The sequence below is a fragment of the Periplaneta americana genome, chromosome 8, assembly GCF_040183065.1.
Source record: "Periplaneta americana isolate PAMFEO1 chromosome 8, P.americana_PAMFEO1_priV1, whole genome shotgun sequence".
Lineage (NCBI taxonomy): Eukaryota > Metazoa > Arthropoda > Insecta > Blattodea > Blattidae > Periplaneta > Periplaneta americana.
The window spans coordinates 116,584,335-116,611,881 of record NC_091124.1 but is presented as its reverse complement, the minus strand read 5'-3'; the positions used below and the strand labels follow the sequence as shown (position 1 = coordinate 116,611,881).

At 35.3% G+C, this 27,547-nt stretch overlaps 1 protein-coding gene across 4 annotated transcripts in view; it reads right to left on the bottom strand.

Moving 5' to 3' along the window:
* Positions 1–27,547, bottom strand: part of LOC138704977 (probable multidrug resistance-associated protein lethal(2)03659) — a 456,593-nt gene that overhangs the window by 27,443 nt on the left and 401,603 nt on the right. For all 4 annotated transcript variants that reach the window (XM_069833477.1, XM_069833479.1, XM_069833478.1 and 1 more), the window contains 4 exons: positions 27,100–27,223; positions 23,186–23,356; positions 22,963–23,090; positions 11,033–11,278 (listed from right to left, as the gene is read on the bottom strand). In XM_069833477.1, coding sequence (XP_069689578.1) covers positions 11,033–11,278; positions 22,963–23,090; positions 23,186–23,356; positions 27,100–27,223 — 669 coding nt within the window. The remainder of the gene's footprint in view (positions 1–11,032; positions 11,279–22,962; positions 23,091–23,185; positions 23,357–27,099; positions 27,224–27,547) is intronic.

The following is a 27,547-nucleotide window of genomic DNA, read 5'->3' as shown; positions in this document are numbered from 1 at the left end:
ATAGAAGGCGTGAGAAATTAGGTACATGTTTAATTTGACCCAAAAATCTTATGTTTTGAGTTTGATTTTTTATATCCATAGGGAGGCTACTAAACATTTTTACTGCCATATAAAGCACTCCTTTCTGATAGCATGATAGACTTGCCGATGGAATATGAAAGTCAAGTTTTTGACGAGTATTTATACTATGAACTGTTGAATTAGTTGCAAAGTTTTCACGATTACATAAGAGAAAGTTCATTAATAAAAATATATACTGACAAGCCACGTGCATTATTTGTAGTTTTTTTTTTAATGGTCCTACAAGATTCCCTGGATTTGGCACCTATTATTATTCTAAAATTACTCTTTTTTGTAGTAGGAATATATTTTTACTATCTGTAGAATTTCCCCAACATATTATTCCAAAATTCATTATCGAGTGATATGCAAAATATATTGTTTGTAGCTGTTTGGCTAACGATCCACCCTATTCATGAGACACACTTCAGTACCTAATGCTGTTTTTTTTTTCAGTCTGTTATTTAACGACGCTGTATTAGCTACTAAGCTATTTAGCGTCAATGGAATTGATGGTCGCCGGATAGTATTTAGTGAGATGAGGCCGAGGATTCGCCATGAAATACCTAACATTCGCCTTACTGTTGTGTAAAACCTCGAAAAAATCCCAACCAGACAATCAGCCCAAGTGGGAAACTAACCCACGCCTGATCCCAATCACAACTCGTAACAGCAGGCAAACATGCTATCATCTGAAATACTCTGGTAGCTATCTACTGTGAGCTCAGGAAAAAAATTACATTGTGAAGTGGGCTATGCTGAAAGCAAACTAATACGATCATTCATAATGAAGGCACAGCAGAAAGTTATTGCTTCTGTTATCGAACAATGTGATGAAGAGAAGAAGATTACACACATAGAATGTATTACTCCTAAATTGAGCTCTCCTGTTATGCATAAGATCCTTATTTGCTACTGGTGATAAAACATACTTAAAATGTCATACTTTGCATATTTTCCACTCTGTAATGAAATATGGACTAATATCCTGGGGTAACTCGTCTGAAGCTAAACACATTTTTGTTTACAGAAGAAAGCTATAAGAATAATGGTTGGTGTGCATAAAGGACATCATGTAAAAATATTTTCCAAAATTTAAAAATCTTGACCTTACCTTGTGAATACATTCTTTCCCCAATGATGTTTTATATTAAAAATCAAGATACATTTAGTACTAATCAAGAGATTCATAATCTTAATACAAGACATAAATCATATCTTGATCTACCCTCTATTAGTGTAAGCTGTTATGAAAAAGGAGTTCACTATTCATGTATTACAGTCTTCAATGCACTGACTAATTATCTTAAAGCTTTGAACGACCATGAGAAAAGGTTTAGAAAAGAATTCCTACATACTGATACCTTCTACACAATGTACAACTGAAGAATTGTATATGCTTGGAAATTAAATTACCATATTCTACTTGATATGAAATGTACAATTTTGTATAGCTCATTTAAAATATGTTTGTATATTGACTTAATCTGTTTAATATGTATTGTATATTTTTGTTTAGCTTAACTGATGAATATTGTATACCGGTACCAGTATGCTGTATAGTAGTCTGTATAGCTCAACTGATGAATTATTTATGCTTATAATTAATTACTTGATATGAATAAATTGTATAATTTTGTACAGCTTATCGAAAATATGCTTGTAAATTGAATTAATCTATTTACTATTTATTGTATATGTTTGTATAGTTTGGCTGATGAATTGTATATGTTGTAAATTGATTGGCCTATAGCTCAAGTGATGAATTGTTTATGATTATAAATTGAATTAATCTACTTGATATGAATTGTACAATTTTGTATAGCTTAACAAAAGTATGCTTGTAAATGTTGTTGTTATTGTTTCAATGCCTTGCATCTAGCAATGAAGCCATTAGCATTTGTGTCTCCAATACTTCTGGGCTACAGTGTCTTCTGCAGATAGTGCATTGTAGGTCTTCAAGAGGCTCTCGTTCATCTGCTCTTGACTGTTGCACAGGGGACACAATGGTGAATTTATAATTTGTAGTTTATGTAAGTGGCTTGCCAAGCAATCGTGTCTTGTAAGCAGCCTGAAGGCTGCAACTGCAGTTTTCCGTGGTGCTTGTAGGATTACTTCTGGGTTCAAGATCAGAGTGTTCCATTTTTTGTTTTCGGCATGTATTTTTGTTTCCTCAATATGAAGGTGTGAGAATTTATAATTGATCAGACGCTTTACGGAAGTCATTGGCAGATTTGTCCTTTTCATTTGCTGTATTGTTGTGCCTTTCTTGGCAAGTGTATCTGCCAGTTCGTTGCCCTCGATCCCACAGTATGCCGGGACCCACTATATGTGAATTGTTTTGTTAAGATTTTGAAGTTGAACTAACATGTTGTAGCAATCCTTTATTTTCTCTGATTTTTTTTGTGGTGTTTGAACATATTGCTTGAATTGCAGCTTTGGAATCTGAGGATTACTGCTTTATTGTACTTGTTAATTGGGAGATTCAGTAATTGCTGTAGAGCTATGTGTATTGCCATTATTTCTCAGTCATAATTTGTGGTGTTAAGACCTGTTGCTTGATAAAATGAGAATAGTGAACATCAGACTCCAGGTCCAGTTCGGTAGTCTTTAGAAGATCCGTCTGTAAAAATATGTAACCATTCATTTGGAGGATATTTTGTGTTGACTGTTTCGAGGGCTAGAGCTTTCATTACATCGTGGGTGTTTCTGATTTATTTACTTCTTCTGTTAGCTGTAAAGTGTAGTTGAGCTGTTTAAAATCTAGTGGATTTTCTCTTATTTGGAGTTTTTTCTCTGTTGTTGGGTATTTTCAGACTGAATTTTAAGTGAGATACTTTTTCTAGGAAGCTAATTTGGGCTTTGAGGTTGGGAGGAATTGGAACTTTTTTACTCCATTTGAAGTGTTCTAACCTAAGCATTTTTTCGTGTTGTATCAGCGCTTGTTCTTGTATTTTGCATGATTCTGTGTTGCGGCTTGCATAGCTGCAATAGGTGTGGTTTTTATTGCTCCTGTGATTAGGCAGAGAGCTTGATTTTGTATTGTTTCAAGTTTATTAATGTTGGCTTATTTTGCTGTTATTAGAGCTTCGCTGCCATACAGAAGGGTAGGTTTAATGTACATGTTGTATGTTGTGTTGAAGACTCTCCTGGAGCAGCCCCATTTAACGTACGTTAGTCATTTCAGAATCTGTAGTTTTTGTTCTGCTTTTTGAGTGATGTTAGATATATGATTTTTCCATGTTAGTTTTGTATCGAAAGTTATACCTATGTTGCGTTATCTATTGCTTTGAATGCTTGTAAATTGAATTAGGTAATTGTTTACTATGCATTCTATATTATGTTTGTATAGTTGGCTCATGAATTGTATATGCGTTAAATTGAATAGTAATCTGTATAGCTCACTGATGAATTGTTTATGCTTGTAATTTGAAGTAATTTGTAGGATTGTATTATCAATTTCTGTATATCTCAACTGATTGAATTGTTGATGCTTTTAAATTGAATTAACTTACTTGCTATGTATTATATTTTATGGCTTAACTGATGAATAATCACCGTTCTGCATGGATTTTGTTGTTTTGAAATAAATGAGCGTTTCTGATTCACAATTTCACACTGATTGCAAAAATGAAATTCATTTTCGCGTATCACGTCAGAATTTTTTGCAATTCAATATTTTATGTTTTCAATGTTTTTCGTAATATAGTAATATTACAGTGTGCTTGTCGTTTGATGAAAAGGCACGACAGCTTATAATTTAAACTTTATTACTTAAAATGTATCATAATATATTTTAACAAATATTGGAGTGCAAGAGGTCAAATGACTTTATTGTCAAACGCCTAGCATTAGAAAACAACAACAACAACATATTTTATTATGTTTGTATTTGATATTTATTAAAATCTACTGACTGTATCCGCCCTTAGGGGATGTAGAAAATTGTACCCTTCCCCTTAAAATGAACCGAGGTTGAGATATCCGTTGTTTATTCTTGGAGATTTTTATCTGCCTGCACCCAACGTTATCTATAAACAGGAAGTTGAAATGTTTTGTATCTCAGGTCATAAAAAATTATGAAGGAACTATTTACTCTTAGAGATTACTATTAAAACTAACAATGAATTAGAGAAATGATATAGGGTCCCTGTATATATATATATATATATATATATTTATTTATTTATTTATTTATGGAAGTGCAATCCAGCTTATGAGGCTACAGATTTTCTTACTGAAATAATAAACTTATCCCCTTTTAAAAGTTGTTTTAAAATTAGAGGTTCAGTTTTGTGTTGTTGGTTGTCGTGTAAAAGTGAAGTGTGTAAGTTCTCATTTTTCTGCGGGAGTACAACATAATAGTGTTGTTTCATAGAAATGTCGAAATGTAAATAATCCAAATTTGTTTTGCTATATATGTGGGTCATATACGTTAGTAAAACAGAGACAGAATATAACAGCTTTTGTAAAGAATACTTACTTTCAATATTTTGGCTTTGGCATTAAGTTAGGAGACCAGGACAAATCCTGGTGCCCCCATAAAGTATGTTGTAGTTGTGTTGAAGAGTTGAGGAGTTGGAAAAATGAAAAAAGGAAGTCATTGCCCTTTGGTATCCCTATGATTTGGAGGGAACCTACAAATCATGGAGATAATTGTTATTTTTGTACAGTTAAGGTAGCTGGATATAGCCTACTGCTAAACACAAGAAAGATATTCTATATCCTAACATTCCCTCTGCCATTCGCCCCATACCTCATGGTCCTGATATTCCCATTCCGCTACCCCCTGAATCAGATACACTGCCATCTGGATCCAGAAGCACTGAAACTGAATCTCCAGTGGATCATACTTATGAACCAAGCAATACTAGTGATGATAGATGTTTTAATCAAAGTGAGCTTAATGATTTAGTGAGGGATTTAAATTTGCCTAAAGAATCAGCAGAACTATTAGGTTCTAGGTTAAAAGAAAAGAAAGTATTGGCTGGAGGTACATATTTTTCATGGTAATAATAATAATAATAATAATAATAATAATAATAATAATAATAATAATAATAATAATAATGTTTTATTTTCGCTGGCAGAGTTAAGGCCATAAGGCCTTCTCTTCCACTCAACCAGCCTTAATCAATATAATACATAAATTTAAATTACAAATATTTTCACTACACTTAAAAGGTTCTCCAGCAATAATCTTCACTACACATTTATTTAAATTTAGATAAATCTATAAGATAAAGTAGTAACTTAATTTATGAGCTAATTTAATTCAATGAATTATAATTAATTTAATATTTGAGATAGCTAGTAAAATGATGAAAATTAATTTAATATAAGCTTACTAGGGAGAATATATATATTTCTATTTCTATAATGAGAATATTAATGTAATTGCCATTAGAGGTTTTGTAAATCTATTTAGAGAAATTAAAGATAATAATAATAAGAATGGACAGATGTTAGTTTCATTATAAGTAACAAATATTAATCAGCAATTCATCTGTTAAGTAAGAATTTATGTAATTTTGACCTAAATGAAGCAATTGTCCAACAACCCCTTATATCACTCGGAAGCGAGTTCCAATTTCTAGCAACTGAAACTGTATAGGATGAAGAATATAAAGATGTCTTGTGGTAGGGTATAATGAGTAAATTGTTATAATGAGATCTTGTACTTAGCTGATGATATGCGGATAAATTTTGAAAACGAGAAGCCAAATATATTGGGGTAGTGGTGCGCAGAATTTGAAATAAGAGAACAAGAGAATGCAGGGCTCGTCGATCACTTAGCCTTAGCCAAGACAGAGTTTGGAAAGACGGGGAAACATGATCATTCTTACGAATATTACAAATATAACGGACGCACGCATTATGCACACATTGTAGCCTGCTGCTCAAATTTGCATTTAGGTTACTTAATATAATATCGCAGTAGTCAAAGTGTGGCATCACAAGTGTTTGTACAAGGGTTAATTTTAATTTATCAGGAAGAAAGTGCTTCAGTCGCTTTAATGAGTGAATAATGGAAAATATTTTTTTGGAAGTGTGATTCACTTGTTCATTCCATTCCAGGTGACAATCCATATAAATACCAAGGTTCTTCACAGTCGTACTGTATGGAATAGTAGTATTATTTACAATTATCGGTGGCAAATTTTGTTTGTCACACTTCGATCTTTGATGTTCTATTAAGATTGCCTGCAATTTACTTGCATTTAAATTAAGTCCGTGCGTTTTCGACCATATGGATATAGAATTCAAGTCATCATTAACTTTAGTTATGGCGTCATTTATGTAGTTAGGTCGAGTATGCAGATAGATTTGTATGTCGTCAGAATAAATATGGTGTCGGCAGGATGTTAGATTAGAAGAAATATCATTAATATAAATAGAAAATAGTAAAGGTCCTAGGACAGAGCCTTGTGGTACGCCAGTCTTCGTGGTACGCCAAGTGGAATAACGATTATTAATAGACACGCACTGTTGGCGTTCACGAAGATAGGAGTCCATCCACCCTACCGCATTATCAGAAAAATGCAGTACTCTTAATTTTGCGATTAGTAAGTCAACATCTACAGTGTCGAAGGCTTTGGAGTAGTCTAAAAGTGTTAGTATTGTGATCTGTCCTTTGTCTAAAGCTTCACGTATATCCTCAGTCACTTTAAGCAGTGCAGTCGATGTGCTGTGTCCCATTCTGAAGCCTGATTGGTAAGGGTCAAGAATATTGTGAGTATTGAGGTAATCTGTCAGTTGTTTGTGCACAATTCTTTCCAAAGCTTTTGAGAGAACAGGAAGAATACTAATTGGTCTATAGTCATTAGGTGTTACAGGTAACTTAATTTTAGGAAGGGGACGAACAATAGCCTTTTTCCATATGTCTGGGTCATGTGAAGTCATTATGGATGCATTGAATATATGGGTTAGTGTCGGAAGAATTATGTCCATAATTTTGTTCAGAAGTTCTATATTTATATTGTCTACTCCTTGTGATTTTGACTTGATGCGCTTTAGTGCTGATTTTACGTCAGAAGGTGTTATGTAGGAAAAGAAGAACTTGTCTCGTGCTGGGGCGGGTGTAGAGATTAATTCATTAATAGTCTGTTGTTTCGTTGCGGCGTCAGGTGCGTGGGTAGTGGTGGATGTGAAGTAATTGTTTAAATCATCTAGACAAATAGTATTGTCAATTTGTGATTTAGATTGTCCCAGTCCCATTGACCTAACATTTCTCCACATATCGGATGCTCTAATATCAGGTTCAATGAGGCTGTAAGCATGTCTAAGCTTAGCATTTCTAATCGTCTGTGTGGTCATATTTCTTAGTCGCTTGTACCGGAAGAAATCTATGTCACTTTTTAGTCTCTTGAATTTCCGAAAAGCTTCGTCTCTGTCTCTCATCAATGATCGGATTTGTAGTCATCCAGGGAGCTGGAGGTCTCGTAATGCGTCTAATCATCAGAAGGAACCTGTCCCTTTTTTTGCTGAAGAAGAAAATTTAGTGTGTTTCCAAGACATTCTTGCCGTCTTAAAAATTTTATAACATGAACTATAATTTCAAAGAGTGGAGGTTCTTCATAGATTCTTCTCAGAAAAGTCTTAAACGTGTTTTGCTTCATAATGGAAACATTGCGGACTATTGCTGGATGTTAAAAAGGAACTGCTCTGAATAACATGCAAGGAGGTAAATGAGGACAAAATTTGAAGTGCAATATTGAGGTAATTATTGATTAATATTAATTAATGATTAATTAACGACAAATAGCAAATTGTGGCCTAGTTTTTCTCACAAAATTCTTGTTGAAAATAATTTTTATGACGTTTCACAAGCTATAATTTCATTTCTAGTTATTCATCAATTGTCTGAAAACCTGACGTGATGGGGAAAAATGGAGATTATTTTCAAATTCAGCACAAAAAATCTGTTTAGAATCGCCTATCAGATTGAAAACAACAGAAAATAAGTTCTGAAATGCAGAACGGTGTAATCATTTAGGTATGTAAATTTAATAATCTGATTGCTAAGTACTGTATATTTTTAGTAGAGCCACCAATGCAGCTCAGTCAGCAGACTCGTTAGCCTGCTGATCCAGAGTTGTGCTTGGGCTTGTGTTGGATCCCCTGTTTGCTCTGATTGGTTGGTTTCTTCCGAAGTTTTCTCCAGCTGTGGGGTGGATGCCGGGTGGTCTATGACGACTCCTTGGCCTCACCTCACTTCATTTGATTACCTGGTTGGGTTTTTTCCGAGGTTTACCCCAACCATGAGACAAATGCCAGGTAATCTGTTGGCGAATCCTCGGCCTCATCTCACTACATCTCGCGAAAAAATTGTAATCTTGTAAAATTTTGACTTGTTCCATATCTTAAAGCTTCATTGCTAATGTAAGATCTATGGAATACAATAAAAGAAATGAAAAAAAAAATGAAATGAACAAGATCTGGGGATTCCACAGATCAGTATTTTAGAAATTTTATGGAGGATATTGGCATGAAATGTGTGGCAGCAAAGCAAAATTTATGACAGTGTGAAGGTTTTTTGGTAAAACATCACACTACCCAGCCCAGATTTGGCTCCTGCAACTTGGCTTTCCTGAAAGCTAAAATCGATGTTGAAAGAGTGAAGAGTACAGACTGTCATGGCCGGATTTGAGGTGAACATTCGCCCTGATCAGCTTGGGGTCTCTGCAATCCTCCCATAAGGAAGACAACGTTAATTCTATTTTCTATTGTAGACGCCTTCATATCTTATGCTTACAATAATGTTCTTCCTGCATGAAATAGGTAACAACAAACTGTAATTTAAATTTAAAATCTGCCGACAATTTAACGATTTACGAGGAAAATCCCTTCTTAGGTGTTGAGTATTTAAAAGTTTTCATGCTAACTCAATGCATTTGCTTCCCTTCTGTCTCAAAATATTTCCAAGAACTGGCATACTCTTGGTTATGAAATTGCAGTCAATTAATTTTGTGGCAGTTAATGATACATTAGAGAATCTGTAACATTTGAAGAAAATGAGAAAAAGGCTCAACAAAAGAGTATCTCAAGAACATACACACCAGCGAATGAAAAATGTTAGGCTTAATCCTCTAGAATATGGTAAAGCACGGAAACCCAGCTATAACAGAGAATGGAAAGTGTCAGTTCTGTAATTGATACTCATAACCTTTGTCTGATAGATTATCTGCTTATTATACTGTCATTAAATGGCTTGGATTCCTGAGTTGGCTTGATGTTATAAATCCATCCAAGATATTATCTACAGCTATCAATCATATCCCTGAATATAAGAATGATCTCGAACTGTCCTTTGGAACGAACTAGTGCAGTTTGCAGCACTAATGAAAGAAAACTGCGAAGACTGTCTTTCATAGGAAATGTTCTTCTATGAAATCCTAAATTAACACAATTTTAGAGCAACACTTTTCAATGACGAAATACTTTTAGGAATGTACTTGTAAGAAGAATACTTAAAAAAATCGGCTCAGTACAACCACGGTCTAGTACATACAGTCACGAAGCTTGAGGTGATTTTCTGCATTTCTCGCGATACAATGCTCCAAGCAGTTAGCAACTGAGAGTACTACGAACAGTAGACTGTGCAATAGTAGCGATCCTAGTGGCTAGCAACTTCATTGGATGCATATTCCCTATGTATTGAGCTTTATGACTGTATGTACTAGACTGTGGTAGAACCATTAAGCAAGATCGTCTAACATATCTTTCCTTATTCAGCATGGAAAGTAGTATTCTTCATGAAATGGACTTTAAAAAAATTACTGACATGTTTGGTGCAAAGGAAGTGAGAAAATTTTATACATAATTAGCGTTATTATTGCCTCTATATAATCTACTCTCTTTTACTTTGTTACGAGTAATAATGCATTTCTGTAAAATCAAACAGTTACTTCATTTTCATATTTCCGCTGATATGCTGTGATGTAATTTATATGGGTTTCTGGTGTCCCCCACATGCATGCCGTCCTGGGGCCTCCACATACGTAAATCCTGCCCTGCAGACTGTGAACCAACATGCAAACTTACATGTTAACCCTAGCAATACCAAGTTGTTTTAAATAACATGCAGTACTGAGAAGGGGGTATTTTGCCACCACTGTAAAACTTTTTAATTTTCAACAATTTAACATTTGTAATAAGCAAATAGTATGTACTACAATAAAAGAAAAAAAAAATTGAAATATTGTATATTTTCGAACAATTACTTCAACAAAGAGGGGATTTTTTTGTCCACGTTGACATATTTTCGTATTTTAGTAAAACTATCAGTAAAACAATTAAACAATAACAGAATAAGGTAGAAGGATTCATAAACTGACAATAAATAATATTTTCATATGTTTAATATGTCAATTACATATATAAAACATAAATTTCGGAGGAGGTGGACACAAAGTACCCTCCCCTCCCCCTTGGTATTGCTAGGGTTAAAGTAAGTGCTTGGTAACAATATGCAGGGCACAAGTTTTAGTACAGTTCTGACAATTAAGACCCAATGTGATTTCCGTTAAAAATACTTTGGTGAGCATTCTCATGTTCTTCATGCATGAAAACTTGACTTGTATTAAACAGATGATGAGAGAACTATTTACTAAGAATTCTGCAAGAAAACATGTGACGAAAACATTCCAATGGATGGAAAATTTTGGAACTGAACTGTTCATGAGTGAATTTGTGACCAAAAACATTCCTCCAGTCTCACACTCTTCTCACTGTATTTAGCATTATGTGAGTGTGCCTCTCTGATAATTTAAAATAGCACTGCATCGTGGAATGGAATGAAACGGCTGGTCATTCGGTCAGTCAGTCAATCAATCAATCAATCAATCAAGCAAGCAAGCAAGCAAGCAACCTCAAAAAGATTAAATTGAAGGGTATAATATGTATTAATAGCTATGGACAGAGAAATGAAAACAGTTCCAAAATTTTGTTCAACCTTCGTAAACAAACTCACCTCCTCCAAAGCCCTCCACAGAATAGAATCTGAATATTCGTCGAATGGGTCCAGATTCTTGCGCAAAGTTCCAGAGAACAGTACAGGTTCCTGCGGTATAATGGACAGTTTGCTTCGTAGTTCGTGCAGACCAATTGCAGTGGTATCTATGCCGTCAATATAGATTGAACCTTCCAGTGGAGCAAGTCGGAAAAGAGCTGCAATCAGTGAGGATTTACCAGCACCTGTTCGCCCCACAATACCCACCTAAAAAAAAAACATTTGAAAACAATTATTCTTTTACATCATGAGAGCATATTACTTGTATTTGGCAAATACAAGTTGGGACAAATCTCTGTGCCAAACAAGTACACCAGTTTAATACCATGCAATGTAACTTTTTTTTTTTTAGAGATACTGACACAAACTAATTCATTTCTTGATTGTGATTCGCATTATAACACTTTTAATATATAAAATATAATAAAACTTTATAAACTTCACCATGTTAAAATGTTACAAGAGTAATATACCTTGAATTTGCAATACGACCATTTTGGAATTTTATTCTCCATCATCAGTGGTCTACCGATGTTACAGTCTTGTCTTTTGTCTATTAATATCTTTTTTGGGAGAGAGTTTATCAGAGTCTTGCACAACGTCCACCCCATGGGCTGTTTCCACACTAGACCTTACTGGACTTCACAGCCTTGGATGAAACAAGCCCGTGATATCACAGCACTGGCCTGACTGGGCTCTGCCACAACAGATTTGTGCTGTAAGCTGGTATCAAGGCATCGAACTGAAGTCTCCTCTCTTATCAGTCACTTATGAGTTTGCGTGGGCTTGTGCATGCATGTGCAGTTCCATCAACAATCAACTACGGTTTCAACGTGTGTGGTTCTATCAACAATCAACTATGGTTTCAAACATTTTTGTTTTAATTTGTAATTTCTGTTCTTGAAGACGAGCACAAATAATGGTCAATTGCAAAGAAAATGCAATCTTCCTAGAGAAAAGTAAGTGGAAGAAACTCGCTGATAATGATTTTGAAACAACAGAGTTGGATGCAAATTAAAAAAAGTGTCATTTGGACAGTTTTTAAACCTGTTTTTGACGGCAATGGAAAGTAATTTAATTTTGTGTGTTGTTCAGTATGTGGGGGACTCATACAAATGTCTCGACTGCGGCCTCACATATTTTCCGTCATCTATGCATTGCAAATCACAAAATTCAGGGTGGCTATGGAAAGTGTGTACCAAAACCATTGCAGGAGTTGATAACCGAGAAATGTGTGGTCATGTGTGCTTGGAATTTGAGGTTATTTGAAACAGATGATGACGAAGACTTCCTGGTTCTTGTACAGTTGTTACAAATACTGGAGCTACATATGGGCTATTCCATATGAAATCGATCAGTAAAAAACCTCGAATTTTTTTTATATTTTAATTTTTTTCCTACTTATACAAGGTGCTGAGGGGAGTGCATTTTCAAAAATATACTATCGAAAGTCAAACGGTTTTCGTATTAATGAGCGACAAATTTAGCGTATTTTATAAAAACAAGCCTCTTTCAGCGCTCAGAACTCTGGAACCATTTACTGCAGAACATTGAACGAGAGCTTATTCTGAAATTGACATTTGGTAGGTTATGTTAAGAAGTAATCCTTATTTTTATTGTACACAGAGAGACAGATAATCTGATTTTACTTGCTTTTAGGCTTTTTGGCCAATTCTAAAAATGTAAAAAAATATTGAGAAAAAATTTTGCATTATTAAGAGGGATTCGGCATTGTTTGCTTAGTGGCTTGGCAATAAGTTTCGAGGGTATTAAATAGATTATTTTCACACACCCAGACCTGAACGATGCAGTCCCGCATGCAATGGTCGAGAGCTGAAGATAAGCGAGTGTTGGGCGTCATTTTACTCCTGTGTTTATGAAAACCTGTGATAAAGCTACCACAGCCATGACTGCTAGACGACACATCACGTGTTTATGTCTACTGGCCTTGCTCCCCTCGGCTATCTCCCGCCTCACAGTCCGCTGGTTAGTTCACGCGCGTACTATTTATTTTCTTTAGGGGAGAGTCGGGTAGTATCAGACATCGGGTAGAATCGGACAGTGCGTTTCTTTCAACTACCACCATATTTTAGTACCTGAATGACATGGTTACGTTTCTCTATGCGACATCACAGAAACGTAACCATGTCAATCAGGTACTATCATCGTGTGGTAGATGAAAGAAACTCACTGTCCGATATTACCCGATGTCCGATACTACCAGACTCTCCCCTGTTTGATAATTTCAATACTTTCTTATCAACGAACCACCAGTAAAAAATATGTGTTTATTTGTACTTTCAATGCGGAATCTAACCATATATTTTTAAAAAATTTTTCGTGGCCAAAGGCATCTTAATGAAGAAAAATCTCAATTTCTCCATTTCCATAAAAAGTAAGAAAATCTGTTTGTATGTCATTGTAAACTTTAACCTCTCAGCATCAAAATAAACCATGATTTTGATCATTGGATGAAAGGGTTTCGGAGCCACAACAGTTTAAAGTTGCTAATTTTATGAAAATACGATAAATTTAAATATTATTAATTTAAACACTATTAAGTTCTGATGCCTCAAACTTTGCACAAAGCATTATATCACAGTTGTCTACGGACAGAAAAAGTTTCATTGTATTTAAAAATTGCAAGGTCAATTTTCTCTATATTTCGGTCGATTTGAGATGGAATAGCCCATATGGAAAAGCGAGTGCCATTCGACTACAATGTCCCAACACATGGAGCAAAATATCTGTGTTAATTATTAACACTTTCTGGAAATAAAAGTTATTTGTCAGATCATTACTGGAGAACAGGAATAGTGTCAAAAGTTTAATTTAACTCCCACTACATTTCCAATGAATATTAAAACAGACATAACTCAGGCAACAGGAAATACAACATGATGGTAGGTATGTTTAGTGGGTTTCTGATCCAATTGCCACACACCAAGCGAAAGTGCAACCAATGTATCCAAGCAGATAAACAGTAGAATGCAACCAACTGATAGATTGGTGTCAGTGCAATGCAGAGCAGTGTGGTGCGGTGAGCTACAGAGGGCTTTGAAGTTCAGTGTGATGGGCTGGGAAGTGGCCACATCAGGTAGTGTTGGTCTTGGGTGAGCTGGCTGCCGAAATGCGTGGTGGTCCACCATGTAGGCTAGTACTCTGGGGTATATAAGTGTGATGATGAAAGGTGGTGAGAATACCTGTGTGTTTTGTATTAAAATGTCAAAAAATATATGTGATTAAAACTGAATTGTGTATTTTTATATGTAGGGGAAGGTGTTGTACCTTAGGTCATTTTTACATTTATTTTATATTTTTACCATATTATGAGGATTAGGGTGTTTAAATTACAAAATAAGATGAAGATAGTCTTTGAAATTTTATTGGTAATCTTTATTTACGAATTTAATCACTCTGATAATTTTTATAACTCAATTATATATACATATAATATATATATATATATATATATATATATATATATATATATATATATAGGTAAAATGGACCAAGGTAGAACATGAGGTTGTACCTTGGGGTCACATTATAAATTTAGCCCACAAGGAAAGAAACTAGAATACAAAGTGTGGATAAAAATAAATATGAATGTAAAGTATACATATCTAAAAATTACGAAACTTCTGGAATATACTAGGAAACAAATGAAAGATACAATTTATCTGTAACATGTTCATGCAATAATGCATTTTAAGCAGAAAAAAAAACACAAAATCGATCTACTTAACATCATAACTACTGAAATCAACTGAGAATTGTAGTTGAGAAGTTTGTCTCTTAGATGAACCTTGTTGGTAGGGAGGTGGTAGCTTCACGACTATGCCACTTCATCATCTTTCTCCATAACAGACTTGTTGGAATCAGGAAGTTTTTTAAGAAATTGAACTTCACACTCTTCTTCATCAACATTCAACATTTTTGCTATGTAATGTGAAACTTTCTTCTTTCCAGCAAAATGAACAAGTGTATAATTTTCTTCTCTTATGCCTTCTTCAGAGTTTCCATCATCATGGTCATCAGCATTCTCTTTTTCCAGCAAAGTTGTTAGGTCATCATCACTGGAATCCTGTAACATCAATTCATCACTGTCTTGTTCTTCTTCTGAAGTTTCTTCTCTGTAAAGCTGCCTCTTTGTCTTCTTTGCAGATACTGGGTTTTTCTTTTTTAGTCTACTTCTTTCAATTTCTTCTTTTTCTGGTGTGTCCATTAGTATTCTTGTCTTCCCTTGCTTTCTGCCACCACCAGTCGTTTTCCTTGGGGCTGCTTTGGGAAATGGGTGTATAATTTCAGGAGACATTTTAGATGTCTCTGCAACTTACACTGAGGATAATGCATATTCAACTGGCTCTGGATCCATGTCTTGAATTAGAGCAGCAAGTGTCACAGCATTAGCAGGCTCATTATAAGGCCGATCTGTGACATATGAAGCCAAGAATTCATGATCTGCAAAAGCATTCTCGTTGAAATGATAAATTCCTATGACATCAAATCCTTTCTGGATGTTTTCCTTGGTTAATGCCTTAGCGAATGCTTTGCCGATAATACTAGCTAGATCTTAAATAGTCGCAGGCTTCCTGGGTGGTTCAACATCCAGTCATTTAGAGCGGCATTATACGAGGCGTGTTCTTAAAGTAAGTTCCGTTTTCAATTATAGCTGTTGCATCAATGCAATCGTTATTTTGTGCATGCGTGTTTTCTTCTTCAGTACTCAGACAAGTTGTGCATACAGTTTCAGAGCTTCAGTCTGTGTGTGTGTGGTTAGTTGTGATCAGTTGAAATGTTTAAAGTGATCGAGCACCCCGCCGACTGTGAGATGCAGTCTGTTATCCGTTTTTTGAATGTGAGAAACATCAAACCAGCTGACATTCGTCGTCAACTTTGCGAGGTGTATGGTGATGAAGCCATTAGTGATGGAATGGTCAGGAGATGGGTTAGGAAATTCAATGAGGGCCAAGTCTCTGTGCATTACGAGCAGCATACCGGTCGGCCATCTTTGATCAATGACAATTTGGTGTGTGCTGTCGATGAAAAAATTCATGAGGACAGGAGGTTCACAATTTCTTCGCATTGCTTGAATTTTCCACAAATGTCGCGAAGTGTTCTCTACAAAATTGTGACAGATCGATCACAATATCGAAAATTGTGCTCACGATGGGTACCCAAGATGCTCACTGAGGAACGCAAAACCAAACGAGCTTCCAGTGCATTGAGCTTTCTCACATGTTACAGTGAGCAAGACGATGAGTTTCTTGACCATATCATGACAGGTGACGAGACTTGCATGTCTCACATGACACCTGAATCAAAGCAGCAGTCCATGGAATGGAGGCACACTGCATTGCCAAGGAAAAAGAAATTCAAACAAACCATGTCAACACGCAAGATCATGTGCACTGTTTTTTGGGACAGAAACGGAGTCCTCAAAACATTGACAACGCTCGGCCACACACGGCTTGTGACACCCAAAATCTCATCTCGAAATTTGGCTAGGAACAAATTGACCATCCTCCCTACAGCCCGGATTTGTCTTCGAGTGATTTTCATCTCTTCCTGCATCTCAAGAAGTTCCTCGGTGGTCAACCACTGCACTGAAGATCACCAAGTGTTGTGAGAGACCTCTTGTGTACAAATATGTAACTTGATTGTAATACTTCATTTTTCCAAACACACATGGCAGAGAAATGATGAATGGCCCAAGGTACAACTGTTCCCTATTGTTCAGTATAACCCAGCGTTTCTCAAACTTTTTTGAAGTGAGGACCACGTTTTTAAATCAGAACAGTTCTGCGGATCATCTTACTCTTGTTCCGTCGAAAGAAAATTTATTATTTTTATAATATATTTTAATATCAATATATTTTTATTTTAAAATAGAATTAATTAATTAAAATTAATTAAATTAAATTAATTTTATATTAGTATTTAACTAATTAAGCAAATGTTAATAGAAAAAAATTCATTTTTGTTTCTTTAATAATTCAAGGCTATTAGAGTTTGGATAAACTTTAACTTACTTATTAACTAAAAAAATAAATAAATAAATGTTGATACATTAATGAGGTGGATGAGCCTGCCGATTCTTGCATAGTTGTTCTATATTTGAATGTATGCTGGTAAGCTTAAGTCGTAGATTGTCACATACATCAAGTCGATTTCGGTAGCCTACTTTGTTTTTATTAGAGTTAGTGATGAAAACCCTTTCTCACACAGATACAAAGAAACAAACTGAATTATAATCTCTAAAGCACCATTGTACAGTTCACTGTATTCTCTTTTCACTTGTGATTCGGTCCAGAAATTAACCGTACCTTCCACTTGGAATTTCATTTTAAGTCCGGTGTCATTCGAGAGTTCAATTAACTGTATTCTTTCACTCAATAAAAGTTTGTTAGTTTCAATATCGCAATGAAAGTGATCACAAACCCACGAAAATTCGTCATATGTACTTGGAAAATAAGTTTAAAATTGTGACCTCAGAAAGTATTGTTGGTGTACGACGTACAGTACGTGACCATTTCAATGTGCAGACTGGGTGTCGGCAAAACTATTAAGAAAGTCATAAATACATGAAAAGGTTCGGTCCTCTGTTATGAATTTGGGTGGTCCCTGGCTGGATTACAGGCGCAGCACCATATGTGCAGAGAAACGCCACGTCCATAGTAATCCCTCTTTTGTTGTTGAGAGTAGAGTGGGAAGTCAGTAGACGTATAGGATAATAAATATCATAAAATGTCAGTACTGGGAGAAAAAGTGAAAGGCGACTGCCATATGTCATTTCCAAACTCTGAGATTTTCAGTTATAAGACTTCGGGTGATATGCAATTCGTTTGAATTTTATTTTTTCTTCTGCCTTTTTTGAAGGACCACAAAGCCAGACCTCGAGGACCACAGGTGGTCCGCGGACCATAGTTTGAGAAACGCTGGTATAACCAAATACCTTACTACTGGGTGTTCATTTCAAAGTGTGTCATGACGTCACTGTTGTTGGGTCACCGATTTGAAGCGAGTTTCAGCATATATGTCAGAGAAGTTGCCTATTATTTAAGGCGTTCTTCAATCTGAACTTGAGAACGTGTACAGTATAACTTGAACGTCGTAGCAACAGATGGCGGCCTGTACGGTCTGTGTGCTACCATAACCTCTTTCGAACTGTGTTTTGCGCCGGCAAGTTGTACGCAGGGTATTTGTTATCATCGGTTGCGTACGGTAACATTCCACAACACAAATCAAATGCTCCGTGTCCATGTTGACCGTCGAAGTTAATGTAAACAAATACGTAAGTAATCGTCTTAACCCTCTCCCCATATCCCGACAGTAAGTATTTCCAAACAGTTCACATTCCTGCCACTACCGGCGTTACCATACGTATCGGTGCGTACTCTTCAGAATGAATGCCGTACTTGCTAGGCAACTTCTCTGCCTCATAGGTTATAAACCTCTGCGGAAGTGTAGGAAGATTGATTTCTCTAGGCTCAACGGCTAGCCACATGACAGCATACAGCGAGCCATGACACATTTTGAACTGAACACCCAGTATAATAATACCGGACAGCTAGCAGTTCTGCGCGTGAATGATGCTGGTGCTGCTACCTAGGCGGCCGGTGTGGAGATACTCGAGGAACAAGCTGTAATCAACTGCAATGTATATTGTTGCTGGGCTAGTTAATAGTTTTATTAATTAGTGCTCTGTTAAAATGTCAGGGTGTATGTGTTCTGTTTATAATTGCTACAATTACAGCATTACAAATTGCTCCAAGCTGTACTTTCGATTTCCGACAGTTCATAAAACATGAGTCAACAAAATTCTTTATTAGGCCTAATGTCTTTGTCTCTGTGTTGATAGAACAATAAAAATTATCATTTTTATTTAGGCCTAATAAATGAATAGAAGTTAAAATATATTGGAAATTTTAAGGTTTTAGCAAATTAAGTTTTATTGTTGTCCACATGCCTTTACTAATTATTACAAGCATCAGATTACTATCATTTTTATCTTTGCAGTTGTCAGCAATGGGTATATGTAAATTGTAAATTGTAAATTCATTCTCCATACCAGAATTCATTTTGTCTTACTAAAGCAAAGAAAAAATACGCAACAATCAATTGAAAATAATATGAAGCACGCAATATTTCTCATAATATGCAGCTTTGATATAAAATAATGTTACATTAAATAGGTACTACTCAACATTTCTTAAGTGTTTCGTATATTATCCGACATCAGTACCTCACGTTTTAAACAATAGTCCGATTTCCGCTATGTTAATATTTGTATTTGTGGACTCAATTTCACGTCGCTCCCCTAGATGTCAAGTCCGCGATATTTTGCACCCACGTCAATGCTGCTATAGGTATCCTACAAGCAAACCTCAGCTCGAACTCCTCACGCCGCACATGCTATACCCCTCTTACCCCTCTGCAGTAGGCGGGTTCTTTAATAAGCGGCTATTGGTATAGCTATAACGGCTACGGTTGCAGATATGTGCACTCAAAGAGCAACTGTAACAATAACCAATTAAGTGAATATAACATTACAAGATGTCAACATCGTCTCTTTCTAAGTCACAATCGGTATCTATCTTCACTAGAACTGTCCTCATATTTAAATTTTAAATATTTAAATTAAATTAAATTAATATTTAATATAAAATGCTATGCGACTCCCTGACTCTGTAGCACTAACACGTGTTCAGTTCAGCACAAGAAGATAATACGTGCACATGTGCATAGTGTCGGTGGTGTGATTGGAGATGGGGAGCATGCTGGGAAAGGGAGCATACGTCATCTGTGCGAGACAGTCACACCCGCTGGTTTTTGCGCACTGAGTTTTGTTTGTTGGGTGCCTATAGTATACAGCTGTCCGGTATTATTATAGTAAGGTATTTGGTATAACTGTTGACTTTTAGGTATAATATGTAATATTTCCGTATCTGTTTCTATATTATTATAATTCTGGTTAGTGTTGATAATATTTTCTGCATAATTCAATTTGTTATGTGGTTAAAATATGTGGTTAAAATGTGGTTAAAATATGTGTTCACTGTATCTTGTACGAAATTAATTCCAAACAAAAAATAAAGACGATAATAAACATTGGATAAATAAAGGGGACATCTCGAAACAATACTCAAGATGAAAAAGGATGCTGGAGCCAAGATTGTACCAAATATACTATAAATTTTAGAGTTTGAACTGCATGTTTAAAAACTCTCCAAGCTGGTTCAGTGTTTTCTGTTATACATTAAGAACAAAACTGCATTGGTTTTACAATGACAATGATCTAGTATATGTATACGCCATTATAAAAACAGTCCTTTTTCTTCAGTCCTTTTTCTGCTCATCATGTCAATTTTCTGAACAATCTTATTACCTTAATTTAGGGTTGCCATATTTTGATAAGCAAAAAAAGAGGACATTTTATCGACACCTACTTCCGAACTGATCACTATCTAGGTCATGTATAATACTGATATATGTATAGCATATAGACTATTGAAGCTGAGAATTATTGCTATTTTATAGTAGTAATTTTCTTAACCTTAAATAACAACATAATAATACAAACAAGTGAATTGGTTATAATTTAATCTTTATAACCATGAGCCTATTTTTTCCACAATAAAACTTCTTCACAATATCCAAATCTGGGAACATCGTCTTCAATAGGACAGATGTGCACGCCATCACGTTGTAGCTACGTGGTGTTTACCAGTGTGGAAAGTGAAAGTTCCTTCTGCTACGGTTATTTCATCTTCCAATTTGATACCAGGTTTTACAAAGAAGTCGGTTAACTTTGTGGAAGAACTTTCTTCTTGAACTGCTCTTTTGTGTTTTTCACAATCCAGATGCGCTTGCAAATCAAGTCCTCCTTTATTCGACACTGACACAAATGTACTGACTTTACATACTATGCATCCACCCTCGAAATCATCTCCACCTCTTCGGAAACAAGGATACTAATTCTTCTGTAACTCGGCAGAAAATTTATACTTTTTTCGGCATTTTTTCTCGTACAAACTACGAGCATGTACAGCACGACAAAAAAAAAACAGTTATGAAAGTCGGCAGCTTGTTAGCAATAGTAACTGGTAGACGATATATAGCATTTCCACCTATTGACAACAGTTTTAAACTCAAGACTCAAGCTTCCAAACTTTACAAAAATAAAACATCTTGGTCAAAAGGTACAGAAAAGGAAGTTCACGAGAGCATTCAAAGTGGAGTGGACTAAAGCATTACTTAACTGCAATAATTAGAAGGTTCCCAGTTACAACAAAGTAACGCCGTATTTGAAAATTAACGTAAAAACCCTGACAATTAGCCAAAATCTAAAAACTCAACAAAGTAACGTCGTATTTGAAAATTAACCTAAAAACCCAGACAATTAGCCAAAATCTAAAAACCCATCCGGACGAAAAATATAATGCTAAAAAAGAGGACATGTCTGGGAAAACCTGCACGTATGGCAACCCTACCTTAATTCAATTTCTGAATTACAGTACAATGAATTAAAACAAATATTAAAATAACAAACATAAATAAATAGTACACAAAAGACTAAACTCAAATCTAAAAAAGCATTACCAATACCATTCTTGGCATATGAAAGAGAGGTGTGGGCTACTGCAGAATACCATATTTACTATGTCATAAGACGCACCTTTTTTTTTTTGGTAAAATCGCGACTTTCAAAGTTGAGGTGCATGTTATATTCGACGACGTTTTATATTCGAAAAAAGTGCTGCATCTCCAATGCTTTAGGTGATAGCGAAGGCAGTTTGCTTAGGGAGAAAAACAATCAAATAGATTTCAGTGATGATTAGGATCTTAACTTGGGCATAGTGATAAAGACTTCATATTCTGAAGATCGAAGTGGTACAGAATGTGATGCATAAGCAGTAATATGTTTTTTTAATAATTCTCACTCCTACAATTGTGTATATTTGGCAGGGGTGTGTGTTATATTCCCCTGAAAACTTTTTTTTTGTGTTGTGTTTTCATCAATACATTGTTATAATCGAGTAAACATGGTATTATCAAAAAAGACTAGAAACACCAAAGATCAAGATATTTGGAAAGAACTGCTGGTAATTCAAATTCATGACTTTTCATTATTGTTTTTTCTGCCCAAGGGTAGGTCTTTCATGACTATAAACGAAAATTACATATTCTACAAGAACTAAAAATGCAACCAATTTTAGAATGTACTGGTAATCAAACTTGCAGAATGAATTGGACAGATGTCGATAGAATAAAGAATGATAAAATTCAAACAGAACTTTATATATACACATAGTACATGTCAGAGGAAAAGGATAGTATATGCCAGAGAAAAAAGTGCTAGACGAAGCCTGATACTATGGATTGAAATTACAGAAGACCACATTGACCAAAAACTAAGATGTAGGAAGGTGATAGTGAAAGAACAGCAGAAATGAAATAGTATTACGCATACTATTAAAACATCAAATTTAAATTATTAAATTCGGAGTGGTAAAAATAATCTGAGTTTGTTTGTATGATTCGTAGTTTTTCAACACCCACAAATTTGACTAATCTAATACTGCTGAGTTGAAGGCATCAGTGAGACTGAATGTGTTGTCCCCAGTGATAGAATGATAGACAAGAATAATGATTAGAAGAACTGAATTAATACTGCAACATGCCCTCTCACTTGGGGCAGGATTCTTGCTGTAAATCTACGACATAGGAAATTCGAGTTCCTTTACTTTCTGAAGAAATCTGTAGGCCTACCGAGAATTTTTTATCACAATTAAATCAAATGGCTTGAATGAGTCCATACCCACAAGTCTCAAGTGTAATGGTGAACATATAACACCTAGAACAAATATTTATGAATAGATGCATACCTTTTCTTTAGCTTCAATTGAGAAATTGAGGTTCTTCAGCACAGGTCCGTCTGCCTTGGAATATATAAGAAATAATCTGTCGAACTTGATGGCTCCTTCAGATGGCCAACTTTTCGGCGGTTTCTTGTCTGTGAAAAATGAAAAAAAAAAAAAACATAAATATACAATAAAAATAGTTCAGTGACTTGATTCACCTTTTGAAAAGAGTGGTGGTCCCACGTACCAGGGGGTGAAGTCAGAGGTGGCTCGTGCTCTATTTGTGTGAACTCAACAACCCTCTCCACTGATGTCATCTGATTCTCTAGCTCCGTTGACTGACGCATACCCCATTGCAGCATTCCTGTGAGGCCTATGGCCTGTGTTATGGCCAGGCCTACGTTGCCTCCAGTGCTGTCTGGAATTCAATAAATACCGTATATTTAATGTTAACATTAAGAATTAGAACTTCATAAAGTGACGAATAAGAAAATACACCGAATAAAAATTGAAGAGATATGAACAGAACTAAGCTTTATCAAAGACATAATAAATACCCAATAAGAGACTTCCGAAGAAAGTATAGTAAAAAAAGGTAGTAATAAGACGTGGTAGAGGAAAACAGTTACAAAGATGAATAATGCAGCAGACCCAAGGATAGGCTTGTAAAACACGAAAAATAATATCAGCAAGAGTATAATAGTACAAGAAGAAGTACTGTAGCAGAATAGTATAATAGAAGAATAGAAGAGTACCGTACCGTACCTAGTTAGGAAGAGTTAGGTGTCACGAAGAAGATAAGCCTACACAATTTGTTATTACCTACACATTTCGCGCATATTTTCTTTCATTATATTGTATACTGGTACCACATTTCCATTTAAGTTTTCATTTGCACACTTTTTTTTCCTCACAATCCCAAAACATTCTCTGATTGTGATTCTGGCTGATATGTAGGCCTACATCTATTATTATCAGAAAGGATATCTCACTTGCCGATATGTGTCAGAGGAAGAACAATTGTTTGAATGCATCTGAAGTCTGACTAGTGTAATATGTAGTTAGTCGGCGATGTATGCAATGGAGGGGGAAAGGAACTGGCCACCATACCCATTATCTCCTGGCCTAGTTGCCTCATAAGTGGTGCCTTGGTATCGCTTGTGAGGTTCAGACCTGTCTTCGGGTAGTTGATTAAACAACAACAATTCCAAAACGTAAAGTATCTAGGATTTTAAACAAAAAACTACAATAGTCCTCAGAAAAATTCATGTCTGAAGAATAAAATGGCTTCTGAAAAGGCTAATCGTGCACTGATGCAACATTGATTCTAAAATATAAATAAAGATAGAAAATATAGGCTTAACCTAGAAACACATGTGTTTTTTTCAGACTTCGAAGACAAAGGAGTATGGCAGAATATTGTGCGCTTTTGCCAACATTATTCACTATAATGGAAGAATTTGAATTACCAGAGCAAAGAAAATTTAAACTATAAATTTCGTAAGTGATCAGCTCACAGTAACAGATCAGATTTATAAGGCAATTTACAAATTGCAATTCATGAATGAAACAAAATTATAAAAGAATATGATTTAACAATTCCAACAACAAAATCTAAAGTAATATCATTTCGAGATAAATATCCAAAGAAAAGCAAAATAGAACTTATGAACAACAAAATTATTCTGCAAGAAATATATTCAACCATCTAGAAAGTTTAATTTCATACAAAAATGAAAGGGACACTGGAAGTAAAGTTTTTTAAAAATATTTGGAATTACGATACCGGTATTTAATATTTTCAAATCCATAAAATTATGAAAGGGGACAAAAAATAAAATTATACAGCACTCTAGCCCTTCCTATGCTATTATATGCTAGTCAAAGTTTGACCACAGTCTAATACAATAAAACCTTGCTAAAACGTACCCTCTATAAAAAGGAAGCCTGTACAAACGAAAAATAAATTTGGGAACAGAATGATTTCCTATGTAAAATAATACTTTAAAACAGAACACTGCCTAAGGCGAAAGTGGAATCACTTTTGGGCACCATTTAGGTAAAAAAACCTGACTAAAACAAATAATTTTAAGCGTCACTATTGTTAAATTCTATCAAACCATTTTTAATTTTGCGATAATACTGTACAAAGCATGGCATAATTTTTTTGTGTGACTGGAAGACTTTCGCTATTCTTTATTTGGCGATGGGGGTGAAGCTTCTCTAACCATGTCACTATTCTAGCTTATTGTCAAGGACCCTGGCAGGTTACTGACCTCCTGTACCGTTACTTCTTCCAACTCTCTTGCATTTTCATTCATTTATCCTCAGTTTTGTGTTAACAAGCCAATACAGTGATAAAGAACAGTACGAGTAGAATAAAACTGTGAATAATATTGTAGTGTAGTGTCAATTTAATTTCACATTTCCGTTTATTTATTCAGAGTTTTGTGTTAATATGCCAATATAGTGTTAAATAACAGTGTTTACTGGAGCAATGAAACGTCAAGGTCATAAGGTCAAACTGTTTTTAAACAATGCTACCTGCCATCCAAGGATTGATTTGTCTAACGTGAAGTTAATCTATTTTCCACCAAACACAACATCAGTTACACAACCGATGGATCAGGGCGCAATATACACTCTGAACAGATGCAGGACGCAAAGGAAATCCTACAACTTTCCCTTCAAAAAAAGCCGCGGCAATGCACTTTAAAAGAAATATGAGAGAGAGGGGGGAGGGGGAGGGGGAGGGGGAGAGAGGGAGAGGGAGATGTGGGGAGGGGGAGGGGGGAGAGAGAGAGAGCTGCAATTACGTAAATTAATAATTATGAAAATAAAATTTACTTTGCATGTACTGTAGTAACTTTTATTTCAGATTATTTCTTCATTATGTTCTTCCTACAGTGAGCATATTGTAGGAGTCTATTCTTAGTTTTGACAAAACTCAACCCTTTCTAAAACGAAGACCTGTGAAAATGGAAAAAAATTCTGGAACGATCGTGTTTCGTTTTAGGAAGATTTTACTGTATCATACAATTAATATTAGAGGAGAAAAATTCGCTCCGGCACCGGGGATCGAACCAGTCCTTGGTTCTATGTACCAAGCGCTCTAACCATTGAGCTATGCCGAAGTTCAATCCACAGCACTGGATCGAATTCCTTTCCTCCAGTGGTGTGGATTGAACTTCGGCATAGCTCAATGGTTAGAGCGCTTGACATGTAGAACCAAGGACCTGGATTCAATCCCCGGCACCGGAGCAAATTTTTCTCCTCTAATATTAATTGTTACCGTAACAGAAGTATTCTGTAGGATCAAAAAATTAATCTTTACATAGATAATATCATACAGTCACGAAGCTTGAGATAATTTTTTTGGATTTCTCACGATACATCACTCCAAGCAGTTAGCAACTGAGAATATTAGGAACAATAGACTCTGCCGGTACCATTTCGCATTATCTGTGATGAGCGATAGTAGCGTTCCTAATGGCTAGCAACTAAAGTTTCAACTGTCATTGGATGCATGTTCCCTATGTACTGAGCTCCGTGACTGTATGTACTAGACTGTGGTTTGACTATTAGAGCCAAAGATAAAAATTCAGACTGAAATCTGCGAAACTGAAATTTATGAGAACAAAAGGATATTAGTTAGACTTAAAATCAAATGACGAAATTTAGCAATAACAGAATAATCCCCATTTTGGAAAAAATAGCTACATACAAAACGAATTGGATTACAAGAGTAATGCAGTAAGTTACATTTTTCCACATTTTTAGATAATACAGGGCAAAAATAATACAGTATAGCACAAGTACAGTTAAGTTGCAATTTACGTAGGTGTGTTGTGGTTGCCAGGCAGTGCTGTGTGCAAAGATCAAACGTAGAACGTCAGGTATAATACATGGAACCGCAAGATGTTCCAGTATTTTCCCTGCCAATTTTTCTCAACTGTTACACTTCGGACGTAGATATATATGGTTTAAACGATGTATTTTAAGCGAAACTACATTATTCTGAAATATATTACAATGCTCCTGGGACACCTTGTATAAAAATTGTATTCAGAGTAGTGTACATTGTCTAATGAAATCTTTCAATTGAATTAAAATATTTATAATTTGTTCTCTGTATATACAACAAATGCTTATGTTTCTCACCTCCTCCAATTAAAAGGAAGCTAATAGTGACGATTGTTATATAAATCAGGCAGACTATATCCAACCAGAAGCCAAAGGCTCGACTCGATGCAATGAAAAGGTACCACGCTCCAGAATGTAAATCCTGTAACATAAGGTCAGAACCAATTAATTGCAGGCCTTCTGTCAGAAATACAAATTGGCATTATACAAAATGAGAGAGAAGGAACATGATTTATTTGTCCTTTATAAGATAATTGTCATTTTAACTATAATTTTTTAACAACACGTTTAAATTACAAAGATTATTTGAAGGCAATAACATAATTTATTTTATTTATTTATTTATTTAATAATAACATATACATAAAAACGTTACATTAAAATACCCCGAAAGAGCAAAGCTCGTGTTCGGGGACAGTTCCGTTACATAGATACACATACTTTGTAGACAAAATACTTAAGAAAA